The sequence below is a fragment of the Artemia franciscana genome, chromosome 6 (assembly GCF_032884065.1).
Source record: "Artemia franciscana chromosome 6, ASM3288406v1, whole genome shotgun sequence".
Classification (NCBI taxonomy): domain Eukaryota; kingdom Metazoa; phylum Arthropoda; class Branchiopoda; order Anostraca; family Artemiidae; genus Artemia; species Artemia franciscana.
Window position 1 is genome coordinate 12,744,190 of NC_088868.1, and position 17,195 is coordinate 12,761,384.

The window sequence follows — 17,195 nt, forward strand, 5'->3', positions numbered from 1 at the left end:
AGCAAAAATATGTATAAAGTAACCGGAGGAAACAAATAGTTTATGTGAGGCTTTCTGTTCTTTACTTCCTTACAGAAGAGAAAATTGATAAAAGCTAAAAAGATTGTTTCATTTTGAAGGCCATAAGTGAAATTGAGAGCAGGAATATTAAGTTAATATTTGTTTGCTATGCAAAAGTATTGATAGAGGAACTGAAAAAAGCTTTTTTTAGGAAGGCACATGACGATCCTCATGTCTCCTAATTTGAGTCTTGTATCTTGTTTTATTAAACGCTATCTAGGTTTAAAATTTCAAAGAAATGTCAGATTATACAAGCCGAATAGAAAAATTGTATTTCCCAAATAGTTGTAGTTCTTAAACGTTGGAAGAGATGGGTGCAAGCCAGAGTCTTAATATTCCAGGAGGTGGTACTGAGGGTTACCATATTTTAAGGGTAGGTTGGTTAATAAGGTAACATTATATATGTGTTGGATCTTCTTTATTTATCGGAAAGTAGTTAAGGTAGGTGGGAAAAACTTCAAGGAATGTTTCCAGAGTCCAAAATAGGCTATGTGACCCCTCCCTCTAATTCAGTAATGGATAAACTAGACTGTATACCATGAAACTGGACTTTGTCTTAAATTGAATCTTGGAGTAATCTAAGGAATTCTTCTTGTGAAGCTCCAGAGTTGATGATTTAATTGGTCTTCTATGTTATAGAGTGACCACACATAGCCTAGTTGGATGATGAGTTATTTCCCAGTCAAGTTTAAACTCTCTCAAGAATCACTCAGCATCCTGCCTTTGTTTGAAATTGTCAACAGGTTCAGTTATATCTAGCCCTTGTCTTTGGAGAGTTTGTTCCTACTGTAGACAACTCTTGAGGAAAAGAGTCAAGTGACTAGTCTGGCTGCAATAGCTAGTTTGAAGGAACAAATGTAGTATAGATGTATGAGCAGTTCACCACATAAGGAGAAATGCTAAGAAAACAATTCTGACTTCATAATATACACAAGAATATATTTTCCAGCAGGAGATCCTTTATAGGCTATTCATTTTTTTCCAGTTTTTCTAAAAATTCATGAATTTCACAGAGCCTATATATTAACAGATTGTATATCCCCATCCCCTAATGTGCTAATATATACCCAGAATTGCATTCTAAATCTAAATATAGCCTTGATTTGCCTCACAAATGAACTTCACCCCCACCCCTAAATATATCCATATCAATCAATCAATTTATTGATACTAAAAGAAAAAAACTATTACAAAAGTAAAGCAGTTAATATGCCCAAGAAGCTTTGCTTGTAATGGAACACAGAGAACAAGAATAAAGCACTATTATAAAAAAATAAAAAAAATAGAAGATTTAGAAGGAGATTTAACATATAGCTGAAAATGATTTTAAAAGAAGAGAAGAGACATACAAATTAGAGAAGGATTAATAAAGAGAGAGAAAAATTATTAAATTGGAAAGACCCAACAAAATAATGCCTTTGCTGAAAGAAAAAGAGGGACATCCAAAGGGATGGAGTTCCATAATAGAATTGATTGATATACTGGAGACCTCTGGGCTGCTGTAGAAGATCATTTTGGTAAAATAAATCATCAAGAAGAATTACATAAAGAAGAAAAGTACCTACCTGAGCCTGTCTGTGAGAAAAACTGCTGTAGGGGCAGTGGGAGAGTACCTACAAAAGCAGAATGTGCAAAATAAAGAGTACTTTTACCTATAATATGATCAAGCAGAGCTATTCCAGTATCATTATAAAGATCAGAGGAAGGGTAATGCCAAGGGAGAAGAAAAGTAGCCTTCACTGCCCTATTTTGGGCTCTTTGAAGTGAGCAGAGAAGAGATTTATTAGTATTACCCTAGACAGAGGAGCAATAAGAAAGGTAAGGATAAATAAAAGCATAATAAAGAGAAACCATAATATCAGGAGGAAGAAATGAGTTAATCTGGTGCAACATTGAAGACTGGCAGAGGATTAAGGAATGGGTGCAAGTTATATGCGGTTTAAAAGAAAGAAAACAGTCAAGATACACACCAAGAAATTTCACCATAGTAGCTTGTGGTATAATATTGTTCCCAAAAGTCAGGGTGATTGGCTCTTGTATGTCTCTCATATGGTAAGGGGTCCTGAAGTTGACAATGGCACTCTTTCAGCTGTTAAGAGCCATACCATTTGACCAGCACCAATCATTTACTTTATCAAGAAGACCTTGAGCTATAGAAGTGGCAGATGGCAGGTCCACTGCAGCAATGAAAAAGTTACTGTCATTGGCAAAAAGAACAGGGTGAACATGGGATAGACCATCAACAAGATCATTAATGTAAATTAGAAACAAAGTGGTCCAAGCACAGAGCCTTGTGGGACACCTTTCAATACAGGCAAAGTAGAGGAAGAAGTACAGTTAACCAAAACATACTGAGATCTCTCTGAGAGGTAGGACCTAAACCATTCTAGTGGGACTCCATGCACTCCAAATAAAGATAGTTTAGACAGAAGAACATTGTGGTCAACCATATCAAAGGCCTTTGAAAAGTCAAGAAATAGACCCAAAACACACAAGCCCTTGTCCAGATTAACACACACAAACTCAGTTGCATCAGAAAGTGGATGCAAGGTAGAGAATGAGGGACAAAAACCATACTGATGGTTAGTGATGAGAGAATTTCCAGCAGTCGAATTAGTACTAAATACAAATGAAGAGAGTTGACAATACACTACTTTTTCAACAACCTTTGAGATGATGGGAAGAAGAGAAATAGGTCTGTAATTTGAAATTAGAGAAGAATCACCTTTTTTATGCAAAGGTACAACAGTAGCAACTTTAAATAAATGAGGGAAAATACCAGAAGAAAGAGAGAGGTTAGTTATGTGTGAGATGGGATGAGAAGCAAACTGACTGATTTTTTAAGGACATTATTACTCAAAACAAAACTATCAACTGAACAACTGCTTGGAAGTTGAGAAATAATTACCTTAATTACCTTAATTTGCACTTCGGAGCAAATTAAGATCTGTAGATCTGTTGAATGCTCCTGAGTTGAGTCGGTGATGTCTCATAGCAGGTATGAGCAGGACGGAATGTCCCACTCATACTTCCAGTCTTTCGTGGCCCACTCTTTATCCAGTGCCTTCTTGAATGCTTCGGGGGTGGGGGCTGAGACTGTTGCTTCACACAGTTCATTCCAGGGGCTGACGACTCTGTTGGTGAAGAAACTTTTTCTGGCCCTGGTTCTGACTGACTGCTTGAACAGCTTCTTTGAGTGTCCTCTGGTGCACTGTGGGGGGCCTGGGTGGATGGGCAGGATCTTGGCATATGATGAGTTCAGCAATTTGTGGGTCATCATCATGTCGCTACGGTTGCGCCTGTACACGAGGGTAGGGAGGTTGAGAGCCCGTAAACGATCTTGATAAGGTTTGTCTCCAAGGTTTGTGATGGCCTTGGTTGCTCTCCTCTGGACTCCCTCAATTAGCCTGACATCTCCTTTGTATGTTGGGAAGGCAGCGCACATGCCAAAATCCAAAACGGGTCTGACTAGTGCCTTGTAAAGTTTCAGGAAAACTAGTGGGGATCTGCTGGTAACTGTTCTTTTGATCAGACCTAAGTTTGTGTTGGCCTGGGACACGCTCTTGATGGTGTTGGCATGGAACTTGAGAAGGCTGTCAACGATGACCCCAAGGTCGCGTTCCTCTGTGCTGGTCTTGATGGGGGGATCGGAGTTGGAGGCATGTTCATGCATATGGTATTGGGCGCATGGGTTTGAGGGTCCAAAGTGTAGCGTGCTGCACTTGCTTATATTGAACGATAAGAGCCATTTGTCTGCCCACAGCTGGATTTTCTGGACGTCTGTTTGCAGGGATTTTACATTCACTGCTCCAAATAGCTTTGAGTCGTCAGCATAGAGAGACAATTTGTTTTCCACCTCGCTGAATATATCATTGATGTAGATGTTGAACAGTGTGGGACCAAGAACAGTTCCCTGCGGTACTCCACTGATGACATCACAGGGCTCGGAAAAGACCTTTTCACCTCCAGCACCAAATAGCCTGACTCTCTGGGTTCGTCCTGACAGGAAGTCCATAAGCCAATCAACCAGGTTGGGGTGTAACTGGGCAGCAGTAAGCTTTTCTCTTAGCCTTTTGTGTGGGACTTTATCAAAGGCCTTAGCAAAGTCTAGTAAAACTAGGTCCACTGGCAATCCTTTGTCAAGCAAATCTGTAATGATGTCATATGTTTCCAGTAAATTTGTTTCAACTGACTTTCCTGGTTGAAACCCATGCTGATTAGGGGATAGGATATTGTTGACTTTCAGATGTTCTAGTATTGTATCATTGACCACTCTTTCAAGGATTTTTGCGACTACTGATGTGAGACTTATAGGTCTGTAGTTTTCTGCTTTAAGTCTGCTGCCTTTTTTGAATATTGGGGTCACAAAAGCAGTTTTCCAATCAGATGGGACAGATTTGGCATTAATAGACTTTTGGAATAGGTCAGACAGTGGTCCTGCGATGATGGTTGCCAGTTCCTTCAGCAGTCTTGGGTGTAAGTGATCTGGTCCAGCCGATTTATTCGTGTCAAGATTTTGAAGCCGTTTGAGGATGTTGGAGGGGTCGATGCTGACTTGCTCCATCGTTGTGGGGGCTTCATAGCCCGGGCAGTTTGGCAGGGGGCCTTCCGGTTCACAGGTGAAAACTGAAGCAAAGTGCCTATTTAGTTCGTTTGCTACATCAGTTATGTTGGTTACGGTAGTGCTACAGGGTTTCACCAGTCTGGGGATATTTCGACGGGAGTGGTTCTTGCTAGAGACATAATTCCAGAATTTTTTAGGATTTGTCTTACTTTCTTTGGCAAGATTGGACTCCAGATTTTCGTAGAGTTTTCTGGTGAGGTTTCTCAGCTTGTTTCGTGCCTTGGTGAATTTTGTGTGTTGCTGCAGGTCTCCTGACTGCCTGAACTTTTTCCATGACCTCTTTTTCCTGTTTATTTCTCTTTTGATGTCTTTTGTCATGTAGGGGAGGGATCTAGGTTTTGGTTTGAAACTGGTCTTTGTGTGGGCATCCTGGGCTTTCAGCAAAACACCCTTGAATTTGGTCCATTGTTCGTCAACTGTGCCACTTAGTACATTCGGCCAGTCTGTAGTGGATAATTCATTTCGAATAGCAATGTAGTCGACAAACACTTTTTTGACTAGCTTGTTCTTAAGTACCTTCACTTTCAGCATGAGCTCTATAGTTAGGTGATCGCTTTTACCAAGGGGTGGCGAGTAATCAATACTTTGAACTAAGCTTTTGTCATTCAAGATAACCAGGTCAAGTATTGTTGGGCGCTGAAACAATCTGTATCTAGTTGGTTGGTCAACTATCTGGTGTAGGGACAATTCACTGAGGCAATTTAGGAAAGGCTGTTGCTTGTCTTGTTTGGTTGGAGTGGCACCATATCCAAAACCGTTTATCCAGTTTATAGATGGAAGGTTGAAATCGCCGGTAATAAGCAGATGTCCTTTGAGGTTCGAATTTAGTGTGCATATTATTTCTGCTATTGCTTGTTCGGTTACAACTTGGGATGGGGCTGAGGGACTTCTGTAGATGCATCCGATTCTGACTGTCTCTGACACATGGCTCCCTGGCACACATAGATCAAAGCAAACTGCCTCAACAAAGGGGCAAAGGAGAGGAACATCAATTATCTTTGTATTGTATCCTGCTTTAGCGATGGCTAGTGTTCCTCTTTTGCAACCCTGGGACGACAGATTTGAGAGAACTTGGTAACCCGGGATTTTCACATGGGAATCGTGAAGTTTGTTACTACTGTTTTTAGGGCAGACTTCAGTCAGTAAGATCACATCGAACTTTTTTGAGTCAATTAGGGTTTTTAGTTCATCAATTTTGTTGGGCAACTGGTCAACATTAGTAACACATACACTAAAGTCAGAACTTACGGTTGCTGATTCTGGTTGGCTTCTGTCCAGTATGGTTCGTCTGTTGTTATTTTCACCAGAGTCACTTTCTTCCTCAACAGAAACAAAGCTCAAGTCTTCTTCTTCTTCCTGGGAAGCCTCCGCAGTTTCAAACGAGTCTGATGAATTGTCACTAATAGTGTCACTAAGGGTTACATCAACATTTTTATTTTTACCAGGAAAAGCAGAACTAATTACACTATACACTAATGGTGGGGTGAAAATTGGAATCACACCACCATTGCTTCCGGGTTTTTTTGGACGATTTTGTTGCCCCTGATAACCAGATCGGGTTCACCGTTGGAGACACGATCACGCAGTTCTGCCAATAGTAATTTTCTACTGTCCCTGTCAGCTTTAACTTTGTCGTGGCGGAACTGTACAGCATCTTTGTTATTTCTTCTTTCGTAAGACGTGTTCACGATTTTCCTGGGCAACGAAGGGTTGTTAACCGTGAAGACAGTTGGTACCGTGGTTTTGGGCGGATCTTTAGCAGACACTGAAGAAGGTCGCTTATTCAGCCTCCTTACATTTGTGACAGTAACAAGCATGCCGTATTCTTTCTGTAGGAATTCCTCGATGAAGGTTTTGTCGGCTGTGTTTTGCGCTTCAACTGACAGAGAAGGGTTGATTGGGACCCCGAATGCGATAAGATTGTTTTTGCGCCTTTGTCTTTCTCTGTCAGTTTGTAGCGCTTCGGCTACCTTCTTATCTATTTCACTGGCTAGTGTCTTTGAGATAGCTTGCAGGCCGTCGTCTAACTGCTTTTTTACTTCAGTCCGCATGTCATCCGTTGTGCACAGTTTATCCATTTCTCTTTCAATGTCCCCAACTCGTTTTGTAAGACCAGACAGCATGTCTTCCATGTCGCTTTTGATATCCTCCTTGAGTTGCTTGGTTGAGTTTGCAACTATGGTACTGACAATGCTGGCAACGTCCTCCTTGCTTATGCCTCGCTTTTGGCGTGGGTCAAGTTCACATAGAGGACAGAGCCAGTGGAACTCGTTTCCCTCGCTAAGGTTATTGATAAGCTTATATTTAGTCATTGGCATCTCGATACACTGAGTACACAACCACTTCGAACAATTGTCACAGTTCAAGGCGGTGGATTCCGGCGTAAGTGCTACCTTACAGGAGGCACAAATGTCCTCTCCGCTTTTCCGTGGCGAGATCATTTTAATACTAGAAATCTCAGTAGTACTACATGGGGAAAGGAAAAAAGACTTCTCTGTCAAAGGAAAACAGCTTACTCTACTCAGGGGTGGAAATGGGATGAAACAAACTGACTGATTTTTTTAAGGACATTATTACTCAAACCAAAACTATCAACTGAACAACTGCTTGGAAGTTGAGAAATAATACTAGAAATCTCAGTAGTACTACATGGGGAAAGGAAAAAAAACTTCTTTGTCAAAGGAAAACAACTACTCTACTCGGGGTGGAATGAGAACTGAGGGAAGTGAGGTGAAATACAAATTGAAGGCACTCGCTAAGGATTTTTTGTCCACAACAGATCCATCAGCTTTCCTATAAAGAGATGGGGAAGATTGTTGAGTTTCTTTGCAGGGGAGAGCTTCATTAATTGCAGTCCAAACCTTGTGCAAATTCCTCTTACACTTATTAATTTGACATGAAAAATACAGCTTTTTTGCTAAGCAAACTGAAGAAGTGAGCACATTTTTGTAATGTTTATACTTAAGAAGATCTTCCTGTGTCTTACTTTTACATGCAGCCTTGAACAAAGATGCCTTTATATGGGTTGTATTGATCAGACCTCTAGACATCCATGGGCATTTAGGTGTAAAATTCCTTGGCCTCTTTCTAAGAGGAAATGCTTATCCAACAGAGTTCCCATACAACACAAGAATAATATAGTTGCACAATCAGCATCATTAGCTTCAAGAACACTAGACCAATTATTACTCTGAAGACTATGTATTAAATTAGAAATTTCTTTATCTGTAAAAGTTCTAAAAGAAGACTTGCCTTTCTCATCCACAGTAATCTCTGTTTTAGGCACAGATAGTGATAGATAAATAGGGAAGTGGTCAGAAAGATCAGTGAAAACAAGACCCGAAGAGAACTTCAAATTAGGAGAATGAGAAGTGAAAATATTATCGATTAAAGTGGCAGAATTTCTTGAAGGGTCAACACAAGAAGGAAAAAAATTGAAGGAAGTAGCCCAGAAGAAGAAAATACATAAAAAAGATGGTCACATTCATCATTTGATCCAACATTTAACATATTACAGTTAAAATCTCCCAAAACACATATCCGTTTTTTAGAGAAAGTCCCCACACCAGAAAGCTGATCAAGCAAATCACAGAACAGATGTGTTGGAAAAGGAGGGGGCTTATAAAACAAACAAATAGTATCACATGCAAACTGGCTTTTCAGATCAATAACAAGAGAATAAACTGTCCTACTATTAGACACCACCAATGTAAACAACAATTCAAGGTCAGATCTTCTACAAAATTCATTACTATATTTTATGAACAAAGAAATACCCCCAGAACACTTTGTTACCATTCTAGGGACATGAATAGCAATATAACCATGCATATCATAAGCTGTAAAATTATCACTGTCAGATAACCATATTTCCATCAAGCCTATGACATCAAAAGGGCAAGAATTATCAGACCACAGATACAATTTAAGACTGTCCCACTTATCTCTTATCCCACGCACATGCAAACAAAATACATTAAAGCAACTGTTTGAAGAGAGTGAGGGCATAATATTATCACAATAATCAATGGTGGTGTGATAATTACAGCTAGAACTAACCAAAGATTCAAGGAGAGGGTCAAAAGTGTGTGCCTCTTGTTTATCAGCACTACTTGGTTGATCAAATATAACTGAATTAAGAATAGAAGAATTCAAAAGGAAAGAGAAATCACCCATATTTATCTCACATAACAGAGACATACAATACCTTCACAAATGACACAATATCCATAGTACATTTCAAGGTGATGGAATCATAAACAAAGATAAAGAAAAATCAGTGGGATGGCAAATATTACCCAAAGTAAAGGGTCAAATAATGTGGCACCAGTCAGAGATGGATGAGCTGCGAGTGTGCAGGCGTGACAAACAATGACAGAAATCAGGCTACATAAAGGCAATAGGATCTCAAACAAACATAAAGAGACATTAGTAGGATGGCTCATGCTATTTGAAGAATTGGCTAAATTTACAATATGGGACCAGTAAAATTTATGTGAGCTGTAAGTGTGCTGACATGATAAAAGTGTGAAAGAAAATAGCATACATGAAGGTGATAGGAACACAAACAAATATAAATAAATATCAATGGTATGACACACAATGTTCAAAGTATTAGACCAAAATAGATATGGGCAATCAAAATTATGTGATCTGCATGTGAACACACAAAACAAAAATATGGTAGAATTAAGGCAAAATGAAGGTAATAAACAAACATAAATAAAGAAATAATAGTGGGATGGCATATATTTATCAAAGTATTGGCCAAGAGTATAATGTGGAGCCAGTCAAGATTATAAGAGCTGCAATTATGCTGACATGACAAAAATATGATAGAAATTGGCCTACATGAAGGTGAGAGGGTCGAAAACAAAAATAAAAAAAATTCAGTAGGATGGCATTAATTAATCATAATATTGGCCCAAAATATAATATGGGACCAGTCAAAATTCCATGAGCTGCAAGTGTGCAGACATAACAAGAACATTCTAGAAGCCATGCAACATGATGGTGATAGGATCACAAACAAACATAAAAAAAAAAACAGTGGAAAGGCACATATTGATAGTTTTGGCACTGAGAAAATGTAGCATTATTTTGTCAAAAACGACCAAGAAAACAGCACTGAGAAAACATAGCATTATTTTGTCAAAAGTGACCAATGGCTGATACTTTAATGGAAAATTTTCATTTTTAAGAGCTCAAAAAGTGCTTAAATTTGTATTTGTGATAGAAGCAATTATTATATTTGTAAAGAGCATGAAGTATGATACATTTACCCATTAGGGGCATGGGGGTGTATACTCTGTTAATATATAGGTTCTAAGAAATTCATGAATTTCTTAGAAAAACAAGGAAAGAAGTAAAGATAAAAGTTCTCCTGCTGCAAAATATATTAACTAGGCATTTACCAATTCACATAATTTGGTAAGGAAAAAGTAAATACATTAATTGATGCTTTTTTTTATGCTTGTTCAAAATTTGTAATTGCTTCCTAGGTAAATTCCATTTTAGCTTTTAAAGAGGCTGAAAACAGCATGTAGCAGCCCAAATTTTAAAGTCTATTTCTAGAAAAATTGTCTAGTGAGAAAAAATTACCATTTGTAGCTGAATCAGAAATGGTTATTATTATTTTTTATTAATCTTAACAGTACAATATTAATTTGAAAATAATTTAGCAGGAATTTTAACAAGAGACTGATACCCCTCAAAAAAGGCATCACAATAAAATAAAAATCACACCATTATTGAAAACCTTGAATAGTCAATTACAGTCCACATCTTGAACAACAAGGAAAATAACAACTTTGGATAGGCAGCATTGCTGCACTCTTATTCTCTTTTCTTGTTCTGTTTCTATTTTTATTTGTTATAAACAGAGCACTGAAACACTATTGAGAGTTATTTAGGACCTTGTTTAAAAGCTATATTTTATTTCAAATTAGTTTTTAACTATTTTTTTGATTAGTGTCGTAGTCCAAAAGATTATTGAAAAGTCAATTAGTTACCTTTTGGGGGCCCATCAAGGGCTCAAAATGGAATTGGCTCCAGAAGCAATTATTAAATTTGGGAAGAGCCTAAAGGTATCAAATTATGAATTTACTTTCTTCCTAGCTAAAGTATGTGAATATATACCATTTGTGTTCTTTGTCCATATAATTAGACCTAGTTATTACCCTGAAAACGCACCCCATACCTGCTGATGGTAGGAGTGTTGCATTTTAGGGGAGGTAGGGACACTCCCTCTCAATGTTTTCAACCAGTTTGTAAAATACTGGGACAAAGGACTGCTATTTATTGGATCATTTTTTTTTGTAGGTAGCCTATATAAGGGGTATCAGTACTCTTTTCTTCAAATTGATTTTACAATTTGTCAAAATGATGGAAAATTCATTGCATATATACAATTTCAGGGCGTGTATTTGCCTATTTGGGTGTGGGGTGGGAGGGTGCTTTTAAAGTTCATTTCCCAACAAAAATAAATGTTATATTGGGATTTAGGAGGGAATTCAGATTTTGAGTTTCTATTTTTTATATACATTGTTAGTGGTTTAATCAGAAAATTTGCTGTACAATTCCAATAATCAAACAGTTTGTGGTAACAAACTGTAGTAAGGAGTGACCCGGCTCAATAGTAACCAAAACTCAAAGAAATTGAATTTTGATATCAATAGCTACATCAAAAGAATCGCATTTTAATGCTGATTTTAAATATATAAGTTTCATCAAGTTTAGTCTTACCCATCAAAAGTTACGAGCCTGAGAAAATTTGCCATATTTAAGAAAATAGGGGAAAACACCCCCTAAAAGTCGTAGAATCTTAACGAAAATGACACCATCAGATTCAGCGTATCAGAGAACCCTACTGTAGAAGTTTCAAGCTCCTATCTACAAAAATGTGGAATTTTATATTTTTTGCCCAGAAGACAAATCATGGGTGTGTGTTTATTTTTTTTTTTCTTTTCCCAGGGGTCATCGTATCGACCAAGTGGTCTTAGAATGTCGTAAGAGCGCTCATTCTAACGGAAATAAAAAGTTCTAGTGCCCTTTTTAAGTGACAAAAAAAATTGGAGGGCGTCTATGCCCCCTCCCACGCTCATTTTTTCACAAAGTCAGCGGATCAAAATTTCGAGATAGCCATTTTGTTCAACATAGTCGAAAACCATAATAACTATGTCTTTGGGGATGACTTACTCCCCCATAATCCCTGGGGGAGGGGCTGCAAGTTACAGACTTTGACCAGTGTTTACATATAGTAATGGTTATTGGGAAGTGTACAGACGTTTTCAGGGGGATTTTATTCTGTTTGGGGGTGGGGCTGAGGGGAGGGGGCTATGTTGGAGGATCTTTCCTTGCAGGAATCTGTGATGGGGGAAGAAAAATTCAATGAAAAGGGCGCAGGATTTTCTAGCATTACTATAAGAAAACAATGAAAAATAAACATGAAAACGTTTTTTCAAATGAAAGGAAGGAGTAGCATTGAAACTTAAAACGAACAGAGATTATTATGCATATGAGGGGTTCTAAAAATACTTTAGCATAAAGAGCGAGGTATTTAGGAGGAGATAAATAACTCACTCTTTACACTAAAGTATTTTTAGTAATTTCAACTATTTATTCTACGGCCTTTCTGATTCAGGGGTCATTCTTAAAGAATTAGGACAAAACTTACGATTTAGTGTAAAGAGCGAGGTATTAACGAGGGTACAAACCCCCTCGTATACATAATAAAAATATAAGATTATGAAAGTTTGTTACGTAAGTTAATTCTTAAGTTACGTATATTTTTTTACGAATAAAAACGTTCGTTAAAACTTAAAAGTTCTAGTTGCCTTTTTAAGTAGCCGGAAAATTGGAGGGCAACTAGGCCTCCTTCTCCACCCCTTATTTCTCAAAATCGTCTGATCAAAACTAAGAGAAAGCCATTTAGCCAAAAAAAGAATTAATATACAAATTTCATTTTAATAATTTATGTGCGGAGAGCCAAAACCAAACATGCATTAATTCAAAAACGTTCAGAAATTAAATAAAAAAAAACTATTTTTTTTTAGCTGAAAGTAAGGAGCGACATTAAAACTTAAAACAAACAGAAATTCCTCCATATATGAAATGGGTTGTCCCCTCCGCAATCCCTCGCTCTTTACGCTAAAGTTTGACTCTTTGCCACAATTCTACTTTTTAAAACAATTAGAAGCTTTAGCGTAAAGAGCGAGGGATTGCGGAGGGGACAACCCATGTCATATACGGAGTAATTTCTGTTTGTTTAAGTTTTAATGTCGCTCCTTACTTTCAGCTAAAAAAATTAGTTTTTTTTATTGAATTACTTAAAAATTCATAATATTAGTCCTGGGTAATTTTGGACGAATCTCTTGATTAAAATGTACATTTCCAAATAGGCTCATAATCTTGGACATGATGCATAAAGGTTTAAATAGTTAGTATTGGCTGGTAGTCTAGAGTAGGTTAGTCATGATTGGCTGATTATAATCTAGAAAATATCATTTTTCAATGTATAAAAGAAAGGTACCCTTGAAGTGCAGCATATTTAAATTCAATTATTCTGCTATGTAATGATTATGGGTTAAGTCTGTTAAATATGGAGTCTGTCTGTGATTTAGATATTTTGTTCAAAAAGAGTAGTTAATCAAGTGGTCCTTCCTAAATGAAATTCACTTCTGCTTTTTTTTTTAAAATTTCCTTAATCATACAGAAATGCAGAATTGTACAGTATTTGTAGAAAGAAACTTGAACTGATTCAAGATAAATAAGAAGCAACCAATTCAGTAGCTCTGTTTATCTCACAGAGTCAATCAAAAGGAAAGGGGCTGAATAGTCTCAACTGAAAAGCCCTCGTTTGCTGAAATAGAAAAAGAAGAATACATAACTCGGACAGAAAAGAAGATGCTAATAAATTTTAAATGGTGATTATATCCCCTTTTTTCCAAATTCCAGTCTAAAATGCACTGAAGGATCTGATGAAGCACTGCAGGTCTAAACAATATGGAAAGGGCTCTTTTCCTATACTGCAGATTATGCAAGATGATCAGAAAAATCATTGATCACTGATTATTTGATTTTATTCTGCTCTCAACACAGCAGAAATAAGAACAAATCAATTTACTAAATTGCTTCTAGTCTAACATTCTAACAATGAGAAGCTCCAATAGATCAGAATTAAAAAAAAAGTATAGAGCTTTTCAGTCTGATATTTCAATGCCCAAAGGCAAAAACGTCTATCCCAATATGTCTAGAGTTGCAGCTAAGTTGCAACGAGGTGCTTCACTGCTTCAAGACCTTCTATGAATGATTTTTAGACATCAGTTGAAATAGTCAAAAAGAAAAAGGTATATTTTACAAGTTTTCAAAATGATAATTGAAGAAAATTTCTTTTTGAGATAATGCTTAAAATAATAAAAAAAAATTATTTTGGAATGGTTTGTTCATAGATCTTCCTATCTTATGAGGCCAAATTGAAAATAGCTAGCTTAGGCGCCATTTGCAACTAATTAATATGAAATAAAGACATTTTCTTATTTTCAAAAATAGTGTTATGCCTTAAAAGGCTTAAAATTATAAACTCTATTTATCACCTGAGTGTTACACCCTTGTGTTGCAGTCTTGGTTTCTCATTAGATTCTAAGTAGCAACAAAATGTCTTGGAATATTAAACAGTTTTTGCTAATGAACTGTAAGTAAGGAGTTATCCAAATAGTTATCCAAATTGTAACCAAAACTAAAAAAAAAATTTTTGATAACATTTAATAACTGAAAAAAATTGGCATTTTATGCTGATTCCAAAATACTTTGAATTCATTAAGTTTAACAGTACCCATTAAAAGCTACATAGCCTAAGAAAACCGCAGGATTTTCGAAGAATAGGATAAATACCCTCAAAGTCAAGAAGTCTTAACAAAACTCACAACATCAGATTAAGCATATTAGATAACCTTACTGTAGAAGTTTCAAGCTCCTATCTACAAAATGTTGAATTTTGTATTTTTTGTAAGAAGAAAGATCAGGGTTGCATGTTTATTCGTTGTTTTTTCCCCACGGGCAGTCATATCAAACCAATGGTCCTAGAAGATTGGGAGAGGGCTCACGCAAGCTGGAATTAAAAGCTCTAGTGTCATTTTTAAGTAGCCAAAAACATTGGAGGGCAACTAGCTCTCCTCTTCCCCACACCCCTTGTTCCCCAAAGACATCTAATCAAAATTTGAGATAGCCATTTGATTCAACATAGTTTAAAGGTCCAGTAAATATACCTCTGGGGATGACATGGACCCCTCCCCCCAGAGCCACTGAGGAAAGGGCTGTAAATCATGCAATTTCCCCATTGTTCACATATAGTGTTTTTTTTTATTAGGAAATATAGAGAAATTTTATGGTGGGGGGATTCTCTACTGGAGACTTTGTGGGGGGAGGGGCTCTGCTATGGTTTGAAAACTGATGAAAAATTAATTAAAAAGACAAACTAGTTTTCAACCAAAAGTAAGGAGCAACATTAAACTTAAAACGAATAGAAAATATTCCATACATGAGGGGGACTGCCCCATCCTTTTTCCCTTGCTTGTTATGTTAAAGTTTTTAGCGTTTTAAAATTCTTCTTATTTCAGTTCCATGGCGCTTGTATTTCAGTAGTTGTTCTTAAAGAATTTTGATAAAAGTCAAACTTTAGTGCAAAGAAGGAGGAATTGAAGAGGGCGTAGCCCCCCTCATATACAGAATGATTTCAGTTTTTTTAAGTTTAAGTATTGTTCCTGTCAGTTGAAAAAAACCCGTTTTTTTATTTAATAACTTCCTAAGAGCCCTTTGTTCTTTTTTTTTATTTATCTATGACTCATATGCAAATGATTTGTTTTTTTTTATAGGTAATTGAAGGTTCACCTGGCTATTATGCGGGCTTAGAAGCATTTTTCGACTTTATTGTAGCAATTGAAAACACAAGGCTTGTAAGTATGCATTAATCCATAAGTGCTTACTTTACTTTTTTGTAGTCATGAACACTAAATTTCTCATTCGTCACCAGTGGTACCAGTTGGGGGCAGGGGTTATTTGCATCCTTAGATTTTGAGAAATGCCTTTTCTTGACGTTTTCGTTGGAAAACACCCTTTATTAGTATTATTTATTTAAACAAAATTGTCTCCTACCTTCTAGATTTTGAAAAATACATTTTGCCCCTTCTTTCATAAATTTTCATGGATTGGTTCCAATGTTTGTCTGTAGTGGGAACTAGAGGGAAATACATAATATTTGGGTAAAAAAAGATGCATACACATGGGAAGATTCCAAAAGGAATGTTCACATTCCTGAATAAGAAAACTGTGTCCTATGAATTCGTTTTTTTCTTATTTTGGCCTCCCTTGGTCTATTCCTCTTATATGTCCCCTCTAAGATTTAATTCATCAAATGATCTAACCCATAGCTGAAATTAAATTATTAGATAGAAATACACCCAAAGAACTTTCCGAATGACATTTGCCTCTCAGAAGATTTAGAAAAAGGTATATCAAGGGCCATAAAATAAATGTTTTGGATGTGCTTTTTTCTTCCCCAGTGTTTTTTCAAGATCTCTTCTATCCCCCAATTAAACACTCAGAAACAGACAATACTAAAGACTGGGTTTCAAGTAGGAGCCCTATTAAATGTTGATTAGACCTGCTTTTTTTCTTCTTACTTCTCATTATTTTATTCCATTTTTTAATATTTGTTGTTTTTTCGGGGTCTTGACAAGTTTACATGGAACTAATTTGTGTTTACAAGGCTAGGCTATATTGCTGTCATTTAACTTTATAATTTGACTGTTATTTGTAGAATTATGATTGAGTTTATTACATTAGCTTATTACATTAGCTCAAATACCCGCACTTCCCACAACACTTCATTAGAATTACTTAATCTCATAAGGAGAACCCTTTGGTAGCTGATTGGAGGATGTTTTATTTTTAATAAAAAAAAGTGTTCTAAAGTGTCTGAAGTTGTCAAGAATTGTGCATGTTCCTTTTTTTCTGTGCCCTTTTTGTTTTTCCTTTCATTTTTTTTATACTCCCCTTTAGTGCATTTGTGTTGTATGCAGAGGGTAACAATAAATTATTATTATTATTATTATTATTAGACGCTTACAGTATTTGCTTTCAAGTAGAATTTCTAAAAGCTAAGATCTAAAACTAAAGCTATTGTCCAAAAACAGATCACTTTTGGTAGGAGTTAGAAAAAAAAGGAGAGAGGAAAAAAATCTTAGCTGCCATATCGGAAGGGACAGCATAATTATCCCAGAACATAGAAAAATGACCTTTTAATACTTTACCTGAAATATTGGTGCAATTTTCATAATTGAAGGTGGGGGCTAAGATGTCTGTGCAAATGGCTATCTTCTCATTACAAAAGCGTCACATCAAAGCAAATAGTATATATTCACTAAGTGTATATTATTATGACTCATCACGTAAACTTTCATCTTTCTTGTTGTTGATAAATTTGTCAGAACAGAAGAAGTAGGAGTGATGTTAG

General features: G+C 36.6%; 1 protein-coding gene across 1 annotated transcript in view; it reads left to right on the plus strand.

The window, feature by feature from the left end:
* The first annotated feature begins 306 nt into the window (after positions 1-306).
* LOC136028068 (Golgi reassembly-stacking protein 2-like) overlaps positions 307-17,195 on the plus strand; it is a 34,838-nt gene continuing 17,949 nt past the window's right edge. The window contains exons 1-2 of the mRNA XM_065705672.1: positions 307-433; positions 15,556-15,636. Of these exons, the coding sequence (XP_065561744.1) occupies positions 371-433; positions 15,556-15,636 (144 nt within the window). The 5' untranslated portion in view covers positions 307-370. The remainder of the gene's footprint in view (positions 434-15,555; positions 15,637-17,195) is intronic.